This window comes from Sycon ciliatum, chromosome 2 (genome assembly GCF_964019385.1).
Source record: "Sycon ciliatum chromosome 2, ocSycCili1.1, whole genome shotgun sequence".
NCBI classification, from domain to species: domain Eukaryota; kingdom Metazoa; phylum Porifera; class Calcarea; order Leucosolenida; family Sycettidae; genus Sycon; species Sycon ciliatum.
Genome location: NC_088644.1, coordinates 21,278,558 through 21,297,245, shown reverse-complemented (window position 1 = coordinate 21,297,245; position 18,688 = coordinate 21,278,558). Strand labels below are relative to the sequence as shown.

At 47.5% G+C, this 18,688-nt stretch overlaps 3 protein-coding genes across 3 annotated transcripts in view; 2 read left to right on the top strand and 1 right to left on the bottom strand.

Moving 5' to 3' along the window:
- LOC135809171 (zinc finger CCHC-type and RNA-binding motif-containing protein 1-like) overlaps positions 1-1,727 on the top strand; it is a 6,850-nt gene extending 5,123 nt beyond the window's left edge. The window contains exon 5 of the mRNA XM_065322456.1: positions 551-1,727. Within this exon, the coding sequence (XP_065178528.1) occupies positions 551-785 (235 nt within the window). The 3' untranslated portion in view covers positions 786-1,727. The remainder of the gene's footprint in view (positions 1-550) is intronic.
- A 1,534-nt stretch (positions 1,728-3,261) lies between these two features.
- LOC135809170 (mucin-17-like) lies at positions 3,262-8,083 on the top strand. The gene is made up of 5 exons (XM_065322455.1): positions 3,262-4,802; positions 5,320-5,624; positions 6,159-6,255; positions 6,647-6,706; positions 6,946-8,083. Exons 1-5 carry the CDS (start codon positions 3,912-3,914, stop codon positions 7,627-7,629), a joined length of 2,037 nt encoding a protein of 678 aa, XP_065178527.1. The 5' UTR covers positions 3,262-3,911; the 3' UTR covers positions 7,630-8,083.
- A 491-nt stretch (positions 8,084-8,574) lies between these two features.
- LOC135809169 (protein bicaudal D homolog 2-like) lies at positions 8,575-17,616 on the bottom strand. The gene is made up of 7 exons (XM_065322454.1): positions 17,106-17,616; positions 14,544-14,918; positions 13,826-14,020; positions 12,820-12,969; positions 10,620-11,969; positions 9,471-9,709; positions 8,575-9,371 (listed from the first exon to the last, which is right to left on the bottom strand). The coding sequence occupies exons 2-7, from the start codon at positions 14,805-14,807 to the stop codon at positions 9,173-9,175; spliced, it is 2,397 nt and encodes a 798-aa protein (XP_065178526.1). The 5' UTR covers positions 14,808-14,918; positions 17,106-17,616; the 3' UTR covers positions 8,575-9,172.
- Between the last annotated feature and the right edge of the window lie 1,072 nt (positions 17,617-18,688).

Genomic DNA, 18,688 nt, shown 5'->3' with positions numbered 1-18,688 from the left:
CAAAGTGGTCAAAGACCGAAAATCCCATTCGCTGCATCCATGCTTCCCTTGTGCCAGGCCATGCGTTCCCAGGGTCGCAGCACGGCTGGAAAATCCTTCCGCTGGTCTTGAACCTGGCACCCTCTGTTTGTAAATCATAGTCTTGGAAAGAAGTTGCCCAGCATTGTCGCGAAATACAGCGTGACATCACGCCGGACTCGATCTCCACGCGTGCATTCGTCGTCAGAAAACGAAGTCAAGCCTGTGTGCTGGTCGATCGAGCTAGCTGTTCCAATGTACCGTGCACATGTGCGCCGTACATTGGAACAGCGCTGCCCAAGTTCACCAGGCACACAACATGTTACAGTGCAAGTGTATGTCGTTTCAGCTAAAACCCTGGGACTGAACAGTTGCGTCCTCAATGCGGAGATGTCATTTGTCGAGAGGTGTCCGCTCAGGGAGTTTTTTCTGTTTGTGCCACATCCTTGCTGGCGTTCTAGACTTCAAATGATTCCTTCCTGGTGTTGTGTCCACTGTGGTGGATTGTGCCTGTATGTTTATTACAATCCAGATCAACTACAGAAGGAGATGCAGCTGGTGCGGAAGAGTATGAAGAAGAGGAAGAAGAAGAGGTAGAAGACGACTTCAGTCTCCACCAGGCAATTCGCCATTGTCAGCTGGTCAGAGAGGTTGAAGAGAACATGGGGGAATCTACTGCCGGAGCTAGGCCGGACTCGGAAGCTGGTCCTCCTCCAGCCAAACGATCTAAACAATCGGAGGAAAGCTACTTCTCAGACGAGGACTGAGCATTCAAGACTGTTCCTCTGTAAGATACATGTAGCTCATTTGTGTACATACACAGTGTAAATACCTACTTCAGAAGTATACAGTTGCATCAATGCCATCATACTCATTGCCCTATTTAGTGTTGCATGCATGCTTGCTCTGTCTCTATCTCTGTCTTTGTCTCTGTCTGTCTGTCTCTGTGTCTGTCTCTCTCTCTGTCTCTGTCTCTCTCTCTCTCTCTCTCTCTCTCTCTCTCTCTCTCTCTCTCTCTCTCTCTCTCTCTCTCTCTCCCTCCCTCCCTCTCTCGCTCTCTCCCTCGCTGTCTCTCCTCTCTCTCTCTCTCTCTCTCTCTCTCTCTCTCTCTCTCTCTCTCTCTCTCTCTCTCTCTCTCTCTCTCTCTCTCTCTCTCTCTCTCTCTCTCTCTCTCTCTCTCTCTCTCTCTCTCTCTCTCTCTCTCTCTCTCTCTCTCTCTCTCTCTCTCTCTCTCTCTCTCTCTCTCTCTCTCTTCAACCATGAGCTCTGTACATATTGCAGTCCATATCATTTTGCCAGCACATGTACTGTAAAAGTAGCTGCACCCCATTGTATATTCTTCCAGTACCTCAAACAGCTACAATGTACTTCAGTACATAACATTGTTCATTGTACATTGTACATTGTACATTGTATATTGTATATTGTACCAGTACACATACTTGGCCTAGCCACATAATTATTATTCTATGTTCTGTCACTACTGTAAAGCGGGAACTGTTTGCGCCGGTTTTAGTTTGCGATTCACGTAACAAATTTGCACCTGGAAATGTTTGCGATTGAAGTCAATTTCATTAGTTTATTACTACAGTTCTACATTTCGCGCCAGCTTACTTTTGCGATTTCACGTCCATCACGAAAAGCGCAACGGTTTTGCGGTTTACAGTATTTGACTGGTACAACATTTACTGAAATCTCAATTCACTGTACTCGCGTAATGCCATGTACTATTGCTGATACCAAGAGTGCATAACCCCAAGAGTATGCAACTCCGTATATGGGGTCTGGCGCGGTACCCTGCCTGCGTTGCGTGGCCATGAACTGTGGGCCATTGCGTCATTATTGATCTGCTACGGTTTCCTGCTTCCAAATCCGCTTTCCTCGGAGACTTCGGATGGGTTTGTACGTGATGCGCCTATTGCACGTGAAATTGTTGAGCATGCTAAACCATAGGAAAACTTAAATCCAGGCAGCTGGATCGTCATTTCACTACTTAATTCAGGCAGCGCGCTGCGCAGGGCACCCATAGCTCGGGGGGGGGGGGGGGGGGGTCGGATTTCAGTTGCCAGCATGCACTGTACTCGTAGTCTGTAGATCTGCAGTGCAGCTCAGATACCGTACTGTCGTGGACATGGAAATCCGGTCGCCCGTCTAGCGGCCCCAGGGGCCAGAGGGCTGGCCATGCAGCCGTTGGTAAGTAGTACAGCCATGCATGTAATGCGCTGCTGGATCAACATGATTGTGCACTGCATGCAGCGTTCTGTACGCGCTGACGGCGCGCGCCGGCCCCGGTCAATCGACTGGATTTCCATGTCCATGACAGTAGTACTCGTACTACTAGTAGTAGTACTACTACCAAGAGTACATAACCCGGTACTCTTGCTACTACCAAGAGTACATAACCCCAACCCCAAGACTGTGCAACTGCCTGCACAACCTCTATGCTGTGCTGCGACGGCAGAACTTCACATCACGTGACATGGTTCAAAAGGTTATGCTGGCAAACAGTGCAAAGCAGGGAGTCGTCAAATACCGGTATTTGACGACTCCCTGGTGCAAAGTGACCACAAGAGAGTTGTACCCAAACTACCCCCCCCCCCCTCCCAAAGCTGGGCTGCGTACAACCCTGTATCTATCAAGTATCATGCACAGAGTGCAAATAATGTGTACGGGTTCATCACGTGATGTGAAGTTCTGCCGTCGCAGACTTGGGCTGACCCGAATTTGCCAGCTGAATCTCGATATTTTGCGGCATAATTTTGCTCGTGCATCGTCGAAATTTTGCTTTCATTTTGCTAGGCCACTCGATATTTTGCTCCCTTTTTGCTCCAAAATTTGTGTCACGTGTGAGAAAACTGACCGAAAGTGGGTTACGTGTTGGCAAAAATGAGAAAAAGTGAGTCACGTGTTGGTAAAACTGTGCCGAAATGAGTCATGTGGACCGTATATGTGCAAAATCTCCCAATTCCCAGCCAACACACCAATATTTTGCTCCATTTTGCCAGCAAATTCCCTTTCAAAATTCTTCGATATTTTGCTAGAAGAATTGCTAGCAAATTCGGGTCTGCCCTATCGCAGACCCCATATATAGCTGGCTGGAGTTGCACACTCTTGGGGTTAACTTATCGGCGGTAGTAGCGATGATTCAGAAACAGATTGTTGCATGTGCTGCATGACGTCAATTATGGTCACGTGTGGTTGGCATTGCAAGCAGAAAAAGAAAACATAACAAGTCATCACGACTTCAAACTTGGCTTTCACCCACTGCCTCTCTCCCACTACTGCACTAGCTCCGATCTGTCCCTATGCCCTTTTCAGGGAAATACTAGTAACTGGAGTTGAGTTTTGTGTCTGCTGAGAAGTGGCCAGCAAGGAAGCGACACAAAGACGGTGCAACAAAAGGTGCCCCTGTGTCCGTCTGGACGGTCAATGCACCGATCGGGAGTTGAGCGAGGAGAAGTACAACAAGGCTTGTCGACTTACCTGCTGCTAAATTCTGGTGATCGCGCTGACCATCACGGAAAGTCGGAAGCACAACTACGCCATTCCTGAGTGCGTGGAGCTGCTCTGTGAAATGGTTGCCGTGCTATCTGAATTGAAATTTGGATCGCCTCATCACTAGCAATTAGAAGCACGCTAGACGACCTCAGTACTGTAGCAAGACTTGAAAGAGCGAGTAAGGAAGGGGCAGTCAACTACATTTTCTACATGAGTGACTTTGACCACACCATACCGGTATACCCGCATTCTAAACTCCAAGCCGCGTAAGGTGTTGCTGCTACACTAGTAGCGATCACGGAGGTGTTCAGTGAATGAAATTTGGAGCTTTATTGCAGATACTTGGCAGCTGTATGCTGGACTGAGTGGGGCTGGTCTATGATCGTGCTTCATTGATGAGTAGGATGCCGACAATGCTGCTGGAAAACTATCTTGGTCCATTCAATTGCATGTGCAGCCGGTTAGATCTGTTGAGTATCACATGGTTGCTATCAGCGATCGTAGTGGGTGGCCAGCAGCCTACTTTGCCCTCTTTGTGGCCACAGTTTCGCCATGGCTTTGATAGCAACGGCCTGTCCAGTTTGGTCGGCCCGAGTGGCTTGGCGCGCGGCAGTGTGGGCGTCAACTTCACCATCAACCATAGGAAGTTTGACGCTGGTGCAGAAGTGCAGTCCTCGGCCAGTGTGGATGCAGACGGCACGGTGTATGTGCTGACGGATCACAGTACGTTGATCGGTGTGCAGGCCCACTCCATTGTCGTCACTGTGGAGCTGAGCAGGGAGCGACTCGCAACCTGCCACCAGGAAATACCGCGGAACCAGACCCACTATGGCACCGAGATCACTGCGTCACCACTGGTTGTGGCACCAGGCTTTGTGATGGTGTCCTCCGCTCATGACCTGCGTATGTACCTCATCGACTGCAGGGACAAGGCCAAACCTAGAGTTGTGTGGCAGAATACGGATACGGCTGGAGTGTGCACTTCGGCCGTGCATGGTTTTAACAACACAGTCATATACACATCACAGAGCCTGTCCCGTGTCTATGCATATGATGTCACGACGTTGCCATTCGACACAAAGCAGAACGCTACATGGAGTGCCAGCTTACAGTCTGACTCGCACAATATCCAGGCATCGGTGAGCGTGGCTTCAGACGATGGATCTATCTACGTACCAGTGTATCATACTCCGAAGAGCCACCTGCTTCTCCTGCGCCGCAACGGCTCACGGCCCAACATTGCCTGGGACCTGCAGGGCATTCCTCTGACATCACCAGCAGTCTGGGTAGGTGGTACTGGCTGTCATCTGACTGCTTTAACTTTTTTTGTATCTTCTCTGTCTGATCACAATGTCAAGGCTTACAAAGTCCCCTGCCCAGTGAAAAGTGACCCTGTGTTACCATGGTTACCTGTCAGACTGCTGGCTACAATTTTGGGGCAATGTTGTTCTTTTTCTCAGAAACACGGTGCTGTATATGGGTGCTATCATAGTCAAATGGTGGTGAAAAAGAACGTACAGCCGCTTGCTCTAGGGGCTGTCAACTTAGTGCGGCATAGCCTAATCAAGAGTCGTCCGAGTGTTCACATGCACTGGCTTCATTGAAGTCCATCTGATCTTAGAGGAGATGATATGGGTCGAGGGTGGGTACAACTTCTCCAGTCCAGTCAAGGTTGACGAGATCATGACGGTTGACCACTACTGCATGTAGCTTATGTTATTTGACTGAGCTTGCCATGCCAAACAGCTGTAGCCATGGTAGCTGGGGTGACACAGCTGTGTATATTATTCACATTCTGTCCAGGTGTGTGAAGTTGGTGAAACGTATGACACCCCACGCCGTGACCATAGGTACCATTGTGACGGCAAGGAGAATGTTGGCTTTGTCTACGCGGGTACTTCGTTTGGACTGGAGGGTTGCAACCGTGCTAATACACGCCCGGATGAAGCGCCAGTCTGGTTTGCTCGTGCTACAGATCCTGTTGATCTGGTGCAGTCCTCGCCGGCTGTGTCACTGATTCACCATGATGGCAAGAAATACGTCTATGTCTACTGTGCATGGAGCGATGGGAAGCTGCGCGGCATCGATGGTATTCGCGGTGAAATACTGTGAGTGTGCAGTACATTACAGCCCCAAGCCGGCTAATGTGATTGTAATGTCTGTTTTGATTAGATGCATGGCAATTCACAGAACACTACCAATCTATGTATTCCACAGCTGCAGAGGCGGCAGTACATCACAGAGGCATAGCCCGGGCTTTATTCAAAGTGGATCGCAGATAACCTAGATTATGCATCATTGCCAGGTATTAGCGTACAGTGGTACTAAGTAAAATGCATTTTGTATGACTGAACACTGTACACACATGTATACCGTGACGTCAACCCCGGGAAGAACAACCTCGGATATAACAGACTGTCGCGAATAACAACACTATCTTCAGAGCAAGTCAAGTACCCACTTGATTGCCTACTTTTAACCTCGCGCATAACAACACTTTTCTCATGACCGGGCGAGGGTCGTTATTTGCCCGGTTGGCTGTATGTATGACTGTACACTGTACACACAGAGCATCAAGGCATCTGTGCTCAGCTTCTAACTTCTAATGTATCTGTGATCTGCTGCGGCTGCTGCTGCTGTAGGTGGACGAGTAAGCGACTTGGTACTAAGGAGCTTGTCTCCTCTCCAGCCGTGGATGCCAATGGAACAGTATATATTGCGTCGCTATCCCCAGCCACGGTAAGAACTTTCTCCAACGCTAAGACTGCAGTGGGCCATGGCAGTGAATTTCAGTTTTGGCCCAAATAGTCAAGGCTCAAAAATATTTTTTTTTTTGCTGAAATTTACTCTACACAATGTATAGAGTAAATTTCAACATGTAGGCGCGTACATAAGTATGCATGCGATTACATGCAACAGAGGTTGGGTGGTGTGAAACTTGAAACAGGAACTTTGACGAAGGTCCTCACCCCCCCCCCCCCCCAACAAAATTCAATTCCGCTATTTTTTTCATTTTACGATGCTGCCAGTGACCCTAGGTCTCAGCAAGTCAGAGCAAAGACTGTGCAACGGCTTGGGCGTGCTTGTGGCTAAAGATAAAATTCCTGTGTGGTTGTGTGTTTTGTTGCAGCTGTATGCGTTCAACGGTAGGACAGGGCAAGAGATATGGCACTACGACCTGGAAGGAACGGTAAGAAATTGACTATTTTTCGTATGCATTGTTTTTATTTTTTTAAGGATTTGACTGGGCCAGCATCCACCGTGCACCAAGATATTGGTTGGTTAGATCGTGTCCATGAGGGTATTCATTACGATTCATCAGATCAATAATGCTCCTGATCATTTCCTGAAGACTACACATACAATTATGATGCCAGTACCTGAACAGGTATATTGAGAATCTCACGGCTTGTCTCATGTGTCCTTCAGGTGGTTGCTTCTCCGTCCATTATTGATGACGAGTTGATTGCCATATCTACGACTTCCAAGTCCGTCTTCTTGTTGTTTCTGAACGGAACGAGTCCTGCCACGACTGCTGCTCCCACCACCACACCGACGACAACTCCAACTACCACACCTACAACCACACCAACCACAGCACCAACCACCACTCCAACGACTACACCAACCACAACACCAACCACCACTCCAACGACTACACCAACCACCACACCAACAACTACACCTACAACCACACCAACTACAACACCAACCACCACTCCAACTACGACACCGACAACCACACCAACGACAACACCAACAACGACACCGACGGCTGTTCCAACGACAGCAGCCGTCACCACCAGCAACACATCCCCAACAGCTAGCCCGGTGACAACGAGTGGACCAGCCCAGAGCGGTAGCATATCATCATCGGCAGCAGTGCCGACCACCTTGCCCCAGGCTAGCGGGCGCTTTGGTCCGCTGACTGAATGGGAGTTCATTGCGCTGTGCATCGGTGGGTTCATAGTGTTAGTTGCCATGGTCACCATTGTCTACTACAACTGTATCCGCGAGAAGTCGGAGCTTACTGACTACGAACAGGCACCGCTGCGAGGAGGTACGTCAGTCCGGGCGCATGTACCAACTTCATACGAGTCCGTCAATCTATAGGCAGCAGAGAACTGGAGAAAAAGCTGGTCGATGGTGTGAATGAAAACATGTTCAGGATGCCGTGCACTTTATTTGCTGTGAAGTCATTGCTCTGAGGATCTAATATGGAATGCATGCCCATGGGACAATCGACTCAAACTTGAGAATTTAAATGGTGGTGTTTCAATGGAAGGGTAGCTAATGAACGGTACAAGTTGTATTTTGAATACTATTTTCCCACTTTATACTGGAAACAGCAATCAAACCTTCCCCTGTTATGCCGCGGCACTAGCAGACAACTCGTAATTTGTACCCAAGCACATCAACAATGCTGCTCCAGCTATTTGCATGGACGTAACCACAAGCCTGATTATTGCTGTTGAGCACATTCCAGGATTCCCCGGTGATGACTTTATAAAAAACTACAGTTCCTATAATATCCTATGCTGAGAGAATTTTAATTATCATAATCTTATTCGTTTCACTTACTTTCTACCAGGCCCAGGCAGTACTAAATTATCACTATTTTGTGACTCCCTGCTTTCTGTAACTGTGGCCGGCCCATTTGAGAAACGCCACCCTGGCTGCACGATACCTATTGTATGATTATCTTGAATTTTTCAAACACTCCTATGTGGAAGTTTAAAAGTGCGAAAAGGATTTCTTGCAGAGGTCTGTCAGATTTGTACCGGTTCAGCGTCGTTAGTTAAAAAGCTCAGCAGGGCAGGCGGAAACTTCCAACCGCTCGAGAAGTGAGAAGTTACCAATGGGTGCAATCAGAACCCACAGTAAAATTAATGTTAGACCGATGTCATGGGTGCCCAGTTCACTACTGAAGTACATGCGCTGGTAGCCTGCCGAGTCACTAGTAATTTGGGAAATTTTCCCCATCAAAACCATTACTACTGAGTAGGCATACTCCCCAAAGCACATCGGTATCCTCATCCATATCCAGTGGCTGTCTCAATCACACTCCGAGGGTATCGTAGAAATATAGTTCAGTCAGGAATTATATAAAGGCAATTCACTAGTCATTTCAAGTGTAGCAGTCTGAAAATCTGCCACTCAATAGGTTTCAAGCTACATTCGGTGGCTTAGGCAATTGGCTGGGTAAATTAAATTTACCCTTTTCCAAACGGACAGTCCCGAAAGCTTGCTTAGTATCAACAACTCTCAAACTTTGCAATACACAAAACATCAATTGGGATGCATGGCCAAACCACAAGCTCTTGCACATCAAATACTATGATTAGTCTATACTTACTAAAGGTGCCCCTGGGGAAAGCACAAAGAAGACAATAGTTAATACTACTTGAAAGTAGTGGGGAGGGGGGGGGGGGGGGGAGGGGGAGGCACGGGCACTCTCAACATCAATATTTTAATTTTTAACCGAGACTTTTCGAACTTCCAACTTTCTAATAGGCAAGGAAAGTATGAGCCAGGTGATTATTAGAGGGCAGCACAGAGATGATCACTTTGCAGACTGAGAGAGACTGCAGGTTAGCGAGTAGCAGTCCAGGATGTCCAGTCGCTCCGGAGGCTACACACACCAGCCTTCATGGTTTTATACCCTGGTTGCAGCAAGCGCTTGAGGAATGCTCCACATGCGCTCATTCTCGATCTCATACTCTTCTAGCTTTTCCGTCAAGCGCACTTTCTGGGCAATGGCTCTCTCCAAGAGCATGCTCAACTCTCCTTTCTCCTTCGTCAGTTCAGCTATGGTCTTGCGGAAGCTTGCGACCTGTTTGATATACTCCTCACATCTGCAGAAAGAGCACAGAAGGAAACAGTTGTGTTACAGGTATTCTAGGTGTAGCACGCTCGGCAAGACTACCTCAGACCTGCGGGCTGGTCAGACTTACCGCTCTGCGAACATGCTGCGCATCACTGTGAAATTAGAGTTGTCACGCTGGGTTCTCTCCAGGTCTGCCCGTGCTCGCACCACTCGTTCCTCGGCCTCGCGCACCTTGCGCTCGGCAATGGCCTTTTCACGCTGCAGAGCGGCCTGCGCTGTGCTCCGATTGGCCTGCATTACCATGCGTAGCGTTGAGATTTCATTGGCACGCGACTTCAGCTCCCGTCGCATCCGCTCAATCTTCAACTGCAGAGTACAAACACAGATTTACAAGATATTTGTCATTTGTGAATCATCGGCGATCCACATGTTGCTCGAATCCAGATCAACATTCTTCCGTTTGCAACCGCAATGTACCACTTGATGACATCCCTACACATATTTCCACTAGGTCTGACGAAGTTAGCCAGACACGGAAAATGCATTCTTGGTACCAGGCACAATAATTACGTACAGCTTTTATTAAAGTCTATCTGAGTCTCAAGCGAACCATGATTCTTTTAAAGGCTCACAGTCAGCAGCTAAAGGGGAGAGGTTCTGCTTTATCAGCATGAGCAGAAGAGAAATCAAATAGCGAAGATGTGTCCATTAGGGTCTTCGGCTTTGTGTGTTTGGGGTCCGGATTTCTGTGTGGAAAAGAGGATCTCTAGGCTGTGGTACATGCAAATATAATGTAGAGGTATCTTGTGATTCTTGTCCTTACCCGTGACCCGAATTTGGCAGCAGAACTTTCGGAGCACTGCCGCATTCTGAACGGGAAAATTCCCAGTACATACCACCCAGTCCGTGTGGTCTCTTTGCAGGACTTTAGTGTTGCATTCCTGTCACCTAAGTCAGTGCCTCACTGATACAGTAGGCTGGGAAGCCCGGATGCACAATTACTTCATTCGGCGCTATCGCTTGGATGTACACACTATAATATTATGTGGTAGTCTTCAACCAAAATAACTACATGAGCTTTAAATCTGCACTGTGACAAGCACGATGCCAAAATTGAACCAAGCACTACCGTCCATGTGCAAAGGGTGAACTCCATTACATGCTCATAGTAAGAGAGGTATTACACCCTATCCAAAAGTACCTGACAGAAATGAGAGTGGCACATCATGGCATGACTATAGAACACCGCCATGCACCCCGGCACACTACCTCCTACCTGTGCTTGCTTCTTGCCCTCATTTGCCCACTCCTTGTCAGTGGCAGCTGCTGATGCCTGCGCTGCAGAGCTACCCGCTGTTGTTGCAGTGGGATTACCTGTCGTAACGGTGTGTTTCTCCAAGGAGGAACGCAGGACACTTTCCACATTGCTCTTAATAGCGCGCACCTTATCACGTAGTGTGTTCATCAGCTGACCTGGCTCCATAGATACCTTGCTGGGAGAAGTGGCTGCATGCGAGCCTGCTGCAGCAGATAAAGAATCACCGCCACCTTGACCGTTAGTCAGCGATGCAGCAAGCCTGGCTGTGCCCTCCACATCAGCAATGGCATTCTGAATCTCACGGCTCAGTGCGCTCAGGGATTCCCTCTGCTCTGCAGAGGAGTTTTCCGCGGACCGGAAGCGAGTTTCAATGTCTGCGTTCTTCTGTTCCAGCTCAGTGCGCATGGCTAGCAGCTTGTCATTGTCTTCCCGAACGTTGAACAGATCAATCCGTAGCTTTTCACACTTCTCCTCACTGTCCAGGACACGGGTGGCACGTTCAGCCTCCATGCGTTCGATGCGCTTCAACAAATTTGAGTGCTCTCCAGAAACGTCTTCACCCTTCTGTTCAAGTGTCTGGTTGGCTTTCTCCAAGGCCTCTCGCTCGTGTGCTACATCTTTCTGCAGTTGATCTATGCTTGACTGTAGATCCTGGATACGCTTACTGGCAGCGGTGGTACTGAGCCTTTCCTCTCCAACACACACAGCTTCATTCATCTGCGGCCTAAGTTCGGCAAGTTCCGACTGTAGCCTGTCGATCGCATGCTGTTTTTCCTGCGTCTCTTTGCGCATGCCCTGCAATGCAATAGAGTCCTTCAGTTGCGTGCGCTGTAGTTCAGCCTTCAGGTCAGCGATGGTTGAGTTATGAGTCTCCAGCTGTTGTTCCAGCTCTGCAACACGCTCATACTGGTTGGATTCCATCGAGTTCTGGATCTCATCCAGCAGGCTAGCGTTACGACCAGGAGTGATTGGAACTGAGGGCATCATGTTATCTGGGTCACCGGCAAGTCCGTTTGCAACGTCATCAGCAGGCTCTGGAGTGCTCATTGTGGCCATAGTCAGCTCATTCATAACATTGCCCGTACTCTGACCCAGTCCGGCGGAGAATGATGATGTCATCTCCATTTCTTCCATTTTCATTTCAAGGTGCCGACACCTCTCCTGCTCCTCTTTCAGGCTGGCAAACGCCATCGACACATCCACCTGTGACTGCTCCAGCTCCTGATTGAGCCGATTGACCAGCTCGGATAGATTGTCTTTCTCGGCCTCACAAGATGCCATGGTCTTCTCCAGGTTACTTGCTCTTGCCTGACAGCAGACACACAAAAATCACACAACACACCGAGAATGTGATACTAGGGACAACATGTCTTTTAAAACGTAAATCTAGAAAGTCTGACATGGTAACAAAAGGATGCCCATGACTCTGCCAATGGTGATCAGGCACATGCACACTGAGTTAGAGAAATCAATTACCCGGAAGCAAGACAACAAACACCAGTCACCGACCACCTGTCACCAAAGTAATGACACCACCACTCCACAATGCATAGTTTTGGCCAACCCACACTCTACAGTCGAATGTCACTTATCCGACCACTTCGGGAATCAGGCATGTTGGATAACTGAATATGTTGGCCTTTGGATAACTGCATGATATCATTTTTTATGTGCATATATGGCTGGATTTCACTGATTTATGTACACAATACCCAAATATACTCATGCATATTCATGAATTGCTCCATGTACACATACATGTTAGCATACGTGACCACATCTACTTCAAGTAAATGCGTATTTCACCGTATAATATACAGACAAACAAAAAAATTAGAAATTTCTGTTGAGAGTCATAAAATTACCACTCCCGGGCTTGACGGATAACTGGCGACCGGATAAGTGACATTCGACTGTACTTGCATATCTCCACCATGGCGAGAGCAATTCTGTGGAAATTTTGATATTACAAACCCTCCAGACAGCTGCTTCACTCCAACGGAGCTCACCAGTGGATGCAAAGAGGCCGAGAACACATTGTGCAGTTGTGGTGTGACTGATCATGATTTGCACAATGGCTAAGTTTGGCTGTCACTAGTCACAACCGACATTTTGAAAGCTGTTTTTAAACATTGTGAGCATATTGCGTTACTAGTACCTGAACACCTTCGAGCAAGGAAAGTTGGCCTTGCAGCTGATCCACTTCCTGCAGTGACTTCTCATGCAACCGCTCAGCTTCAAGAGCGCGATCAACGCCACTGTGATTGGCCCGCAAGTGGTCATGCTCTCGTTCCTGCAGCTGTCTCAACTACTCCACCATCACATCACGGGAACAGAACAGATAGAAATAGCAATTTCAGTATTCTTCTTGGATACAGGTTAAATTCCACCCATATTCATTGCACAATTCCGTTATCATCATCTGCTCTAACCAACATTTTCATCCAGTGCTCATCCAAAGGGAGATCAGACACAACGAAAGCCTGATGCAACTGTGAACATCAGTGTCATCAGTGCCGGGAACATTACCGTAACCGATATATCACTGTCATAGTAGAAGCTGTGATGAAATCATTGGTGTGACTGGGCGTGTATGGATAGCTGTACCATTCAATGAATCTTCTTCCCCTTGTGACGTAAGAAGAAGTCAAGGAAACTCCAGTAAAGCCTCCCTTAGTTAGTGGTCCTGGACACCTCTCAACAAAGGCCACTTCCACATCCCGGAGTGGGTCACCTTTGTTCACTCCGGGACTGAATCAGTCCCAACTATTCCCAAACAAGGTCAAGTCATGGGTTACGCCTTCTCTTTTGCTGTTAACAGTACACGCCACTCAATGCATCAGACATATAATGTCTTGTCCATAGAATGCTCATGATAGAGAGGTTTACTGCACTGCTTTCCCAATAAAAGGGAAGATCATTCTCTAAAAGCAAACGGCAACAAAACCCTTGATCCAAGTTCATCTACCAATATACTCCTCCCCTCCCCCCCCCCCCCCCCCCCCCTGCATACACACTGACTTTGACAGTCTCATTGCATGTGTAAGGAATAATGGAAACTATTTCAAATGGAACTGAGTGCATGCGATGATGTGATTGATGCGTGGAGTCATCATCTGAAACACTCAAAACTATCCACTGCACTTCAGTATTGTCCTCCTCACCTCAGTTTCTGCCGTTTGCCTACGCTCGGTTTCTTTTCCGAGCGTTTGTCTGAGGTAGTTGACTTGATCCTGTAGCTCACTGTTGTTGTCGACCAAGAGGTTTTCCCGTCTCTCGCACTCTGCAGCTAGGCTTGAACGCAGGCTTTCTTCCTGTTGCTCTCGGCGATCTCGATCTCTTTGTAAGTCCTCCAGCAGCTGGAACACATAAACGGCATGCCGTGCATTTGAAATGTCCCAACCAATCACAGGCAAGTAACATTACATTCAGTGACTAGAGTGAAACTTCAATGCATAATCCCCCAGACTGGCCAGAGTGTGCAACTCGACTATGGGTGCTGTCCCGACAGAATTTCAAGTTGACGTCATTTTGATGACGCAATGCGCACTGTGCACGGATTATCAGACGAATCCGGAACGTGTGGTGGACCAAAGCCGATCTGATCATGTACAAATTATTGCAGAGAAAAAAGTGTGATGCGTTGACACCCGTACACATGTTGTAAATCACTGGTGCAAGGAGCGTTGCATCATAAATAATGACGTCAACTTGAAATTCTGTCGGGGCAGCAGGGTGGGTGGGAGTTGCACACTCTTGGGGTGGTTATGTACTCTAGCAGGGTAGGTGGGAGTTGCACACTCTTGGGGTGTTATGTACTCTAGCAGGGTAGGTGGGAGTTGCACACTCTTGGGGTGTTATGTTCTCTTGTGCATATCTAACCTGTAACGTGGAGTCAAGTTCTTTCCTTGTGCTGGAATGTGCCGACTCTAGTTCATCAAACTGCTGCTGTAGTTGTTGTTTCTCCTCCAGAGCGAGTAGACCGTACTGGGCTGCTTTAATCTTCTCATCATTGGCTTCCTCTAGCTGGGCGTGCACACTCTCAAGCTCAACCTGGAGGTTGGCCATTGCAGCTCTGGTCTGTTCCTCATATTCGCCTGCCACCTGTGCCCGTAGCTGAGCTAGGTCTCCGTGTGTATTATTCATTGTGTTGTTGTGCACCGCTACCAAGACTCCGTCACTTGCCACGTGTGGCGTTGGGCTCAAAAGATGCCCGCTTCAATGTGCCGTCAATAAGTTCAGGTGGCGAGTCAGAATCTATTCATAGAAACACATGCAGATGACTCACGCACAGTTCTGTTCAGCCTACTGCAAGGAGGCAAAGCAAAATATACCACTTGAAACACTGTTGAAACACTGTAGAAACACTGTTGAAACACTGTTGAAACACTGTTGAAACACTGTTGAAACACTGTTGAAACACTGTTGAAACACTGTTGAAACACTGTTGAAACACTGTTGAAACACTGCTAGTTGAAACACTGTTGAAACACTGTTGAAACACTGTTGAAACACTGTTGAAACACTGTTGAAACACTGTTGAAACACTGCTAGTTGAAACACTGTTGAAACACTGTTGAAACACTGTTGAAACACTGTGATATACTGCATGAACATGTACACTAGAGCTCAGTTCTGCCAGTTACTACCTATATCCCGGCAGACACCTCCGTCAACTTGTGACCAGCCACTGCCATAGCAGGCACATGACTGCAGTCTAATCTTGAAAACTCTTCCTTCAAGGTCATGACGGTCAGCTGAACAACTTTCCCCCACTAATTGAAGGACACAGCCCTAAGCTCCTATCGTGTACGCCTGTGAATTGTACCAGTCACCGTCTTGGTTCAGTAAGTCCAACCGAAGAGATGTGTCACATTCATCATGGCTGTGTATTATTTCCAAGTTCCGGACAATTTTGAGTTATGGGCAAGCTTCCATGTACATGTATACGGATTGCTCAGTTAATCTGAGTCAGTTAATCTGAGCGGCACATCCGCCAATCAGAAACCTCTGGGCAGCAACTTTGCTTAGCAAAGTCAAAAGTTGGGGTGACAAATCATGCCATTGGGATCATTGTTAAAGGGGAAGTTAAGGCAAAAATTAAAATTTCACCAGTTGTAGTCTTCGGGGTGCTGAGTCGAATGGTCTTGGTCCGAGGAAGCTGAGGCGCTCCCTTCCTACTTGAATCCCAATCGAACTCGCGCACTTCCACCGAAACTGGGTGACTGCGCCCTACTAGATGGGGATTTGTATGCAAATTGTCACAAAAAGCGCCATTTCGTTCTTATAAAAGCACGGATGACCGCGATTGGCCCAAATGTTGTAGTCTTTTGGACGCTGAGTCGACTGGTTTTGGTCCGAAAAGGCTGCGATGCAGCGTTCCTCCTTTATTCCCAATCGAACATGGTTGAACAAGCGGTCACGTGCTCCTGGGTGCCCAAATCACCTGGTCACCACGCCAGCAGGTGACAACTTTCACACCAAGGTTCAACTCGAGTTCAACTCGAGTGACAGGACTGCACCCAAAAAAGGTCAAACAGGCTAGTAAGTTGTACCCTGCAGGCACGGTGACCAGGTGACTGGTGTACGCAGGAGCACGTGACCGCTTGTTCAACCATGTTCGATTGGGAATAAAGGAGGAACGCTGCATCGCAGCCTTTTCGGACCAAACCCAGTCGACTCAGCGTCCAAAAGACTACAACATATGGGCCAATCGCGGTCATCCGTGCTTTTATAAGAACGAAATGGCGCTTTTAGTGACATTTTGCATACAAATCCCCATCTAGTAGGGCGCAGTCACCCAGTTTCGGTGGAAGTGCGCGAGTTCGATTGGGATTCAAGTAGGAAGGGAGCGTCTCAGCTTCCTCGGACCACGACCATTCGACTCAGCACCCCGACGACTACAACTGGTGAAATTTTAATTTTTGCCTTAACTTCCCCTTTAAGGAACATTTTGTGACCAGTACTGCAACAGCTCAAACATTACAGCAGCAGTACTCTTTATGAAGAAGGGCTGAGGCTTCCTGCAGCTTCAACATCCCCCGAGTCTCTGAAATAAGGAATTCGGGTTTCATTGGTCACCTGATGATGGCAAAGTGCCGAAACGTTGTGAAACAACGAAACTGGTTCGGATGTGCAGCGCTATGGGAATGGGTGTACGTGTGTCCATCCGAATTCCTTATTTCAGTATCCTTTATGTTGGAATCATATCCCCCTTTTCAACTTCCTCACACAAATGAATGAACCGTGGATGGTTTCCATTACTTTCCTGCCATACTCGTATTCTCCTTTATTCCCACTAACATTTCTAGCACAGCAAACACCATTCGTCCACGCTGCACTCGACTTGCTCTTCTAAATATCACTAAAAGTCAAGTAGATTGAGAAACATAGTGAAGTGCACTAGTACCAGTAATGTAATGTACTAATGATTCTAAAACTTACTCGATTCCCAATTTGGGAATGACACTAGCCCACGCAATTGACGCGCTGGTGCATTGTGTCGCACGCTAGTGAACGGAAGGATGCTGGACTAGTAGTACGATATCACAATCGTGGCTTGTCGGGACTATACCGACATGAAACAAGACGTCCACAGAAAATATTAACTCAATGAGTGAATTGAAGACTATTGCAGTCGAGGACAGTGCCAGACACAATGACAACGACGTTGCTGGGCTCTCGTCATGTTGACTCGTTTTAGAATTGTACTGAACGACTGAAGAAGGGCTATAACTCTTCAACGGACATTGAATGCTACCAACTATTACTTAGAGACAGCCAAGACAAAGCAGACAACGGGCAACGGTTTGTAACATAACGAAAAGTAGATAATGAACTGCTGAGCAGGCAGGCTGGAGCTGTGGAACTGCACGTTTCAAACGGAGACCACAGGCATATAGTGTAGTCATTGATTTGCAGTTATTTCAGTTGACGTGCCAGGCGCTAGGCCAGTGACAGGCCTGCTGCCCACAAGTCAATTGATGCAGTGCCCAGTGCAACGCCAGTGCAAGAGGCGTATAGTAAGCGAACACACACTGACGAGTAGGTACTACGTTGCGATAGTCTGATGCAAGATAACCATGATAACAGGAGCAGATGATCTGCTCCTGCGACTCGGTCGTCGATTTTGGAAGACCTCTACATCTGGTAGACATACATAACAGAAAACTAGGGAATTAGAAGAGCTGATGTCGTGGTGACAACCTTGACTTGAGAATTAGTTGAGAACTGTTTGTCTTTTACTTCTTGTTTTTTTAGTGAACAAGAGCAACTTGTAAGACTCTTGCTGTCTTGGTCAGTAATGTTGCAGGATTGTAGATCTACATGATTGTACAATCAATCCTGCAACGGTAGTCTTGCAGGTCCCATAGTAGTCATGGTCGTAGCAGTGTCGGTTATAACTTCTGCTGGTTTTACAGCGTGTGCTGGTTCTACAGCGTATGCTGGTTTTACAGCATGTGTTGGTTCTACAGCGTGTGCTGTAGCCGCCAGAAAAAATAAGTATCTAATATTGACTGAGTGCGAGGTCAATATAGGAAATAAAAGCCGAGTAAAAGACCGAGGCGAAGCCGAGGTCTTTTACGAGTTTTTTTATTTCCTATCTGACCAAGTACGAAGTCAATATTAGATTTATCACGACAAACAGTCCGTATTTCAAATTCCAGAACGATAAGCTCATGAATCCCGGTTTTATGATTGCACAACCGTTGCACCCCCACCTACTCATGCAGTGACAATGCTGCACTAGGCACCGTTCAACTGCGCAACCCCTAAGCAGTCAAATATAAGCAGTCAATATAGCCCTAAGGAGTGAAATATGCAGGAATATTTGACTGCTTAGGTATGGCAAAAATCTATGCGAGTCAATACTAAGGGAGTGATAAAATACAATATTAAAACTATTTCGATTATGCACACGAGTACGAACATAATGACCTGCCAGGATACAGAAAGACCACGACATGAGATTCTTGGCATGGGATAATTCGCATCAAGAGTACGAGTACATAAGAGTACTCTTGTTG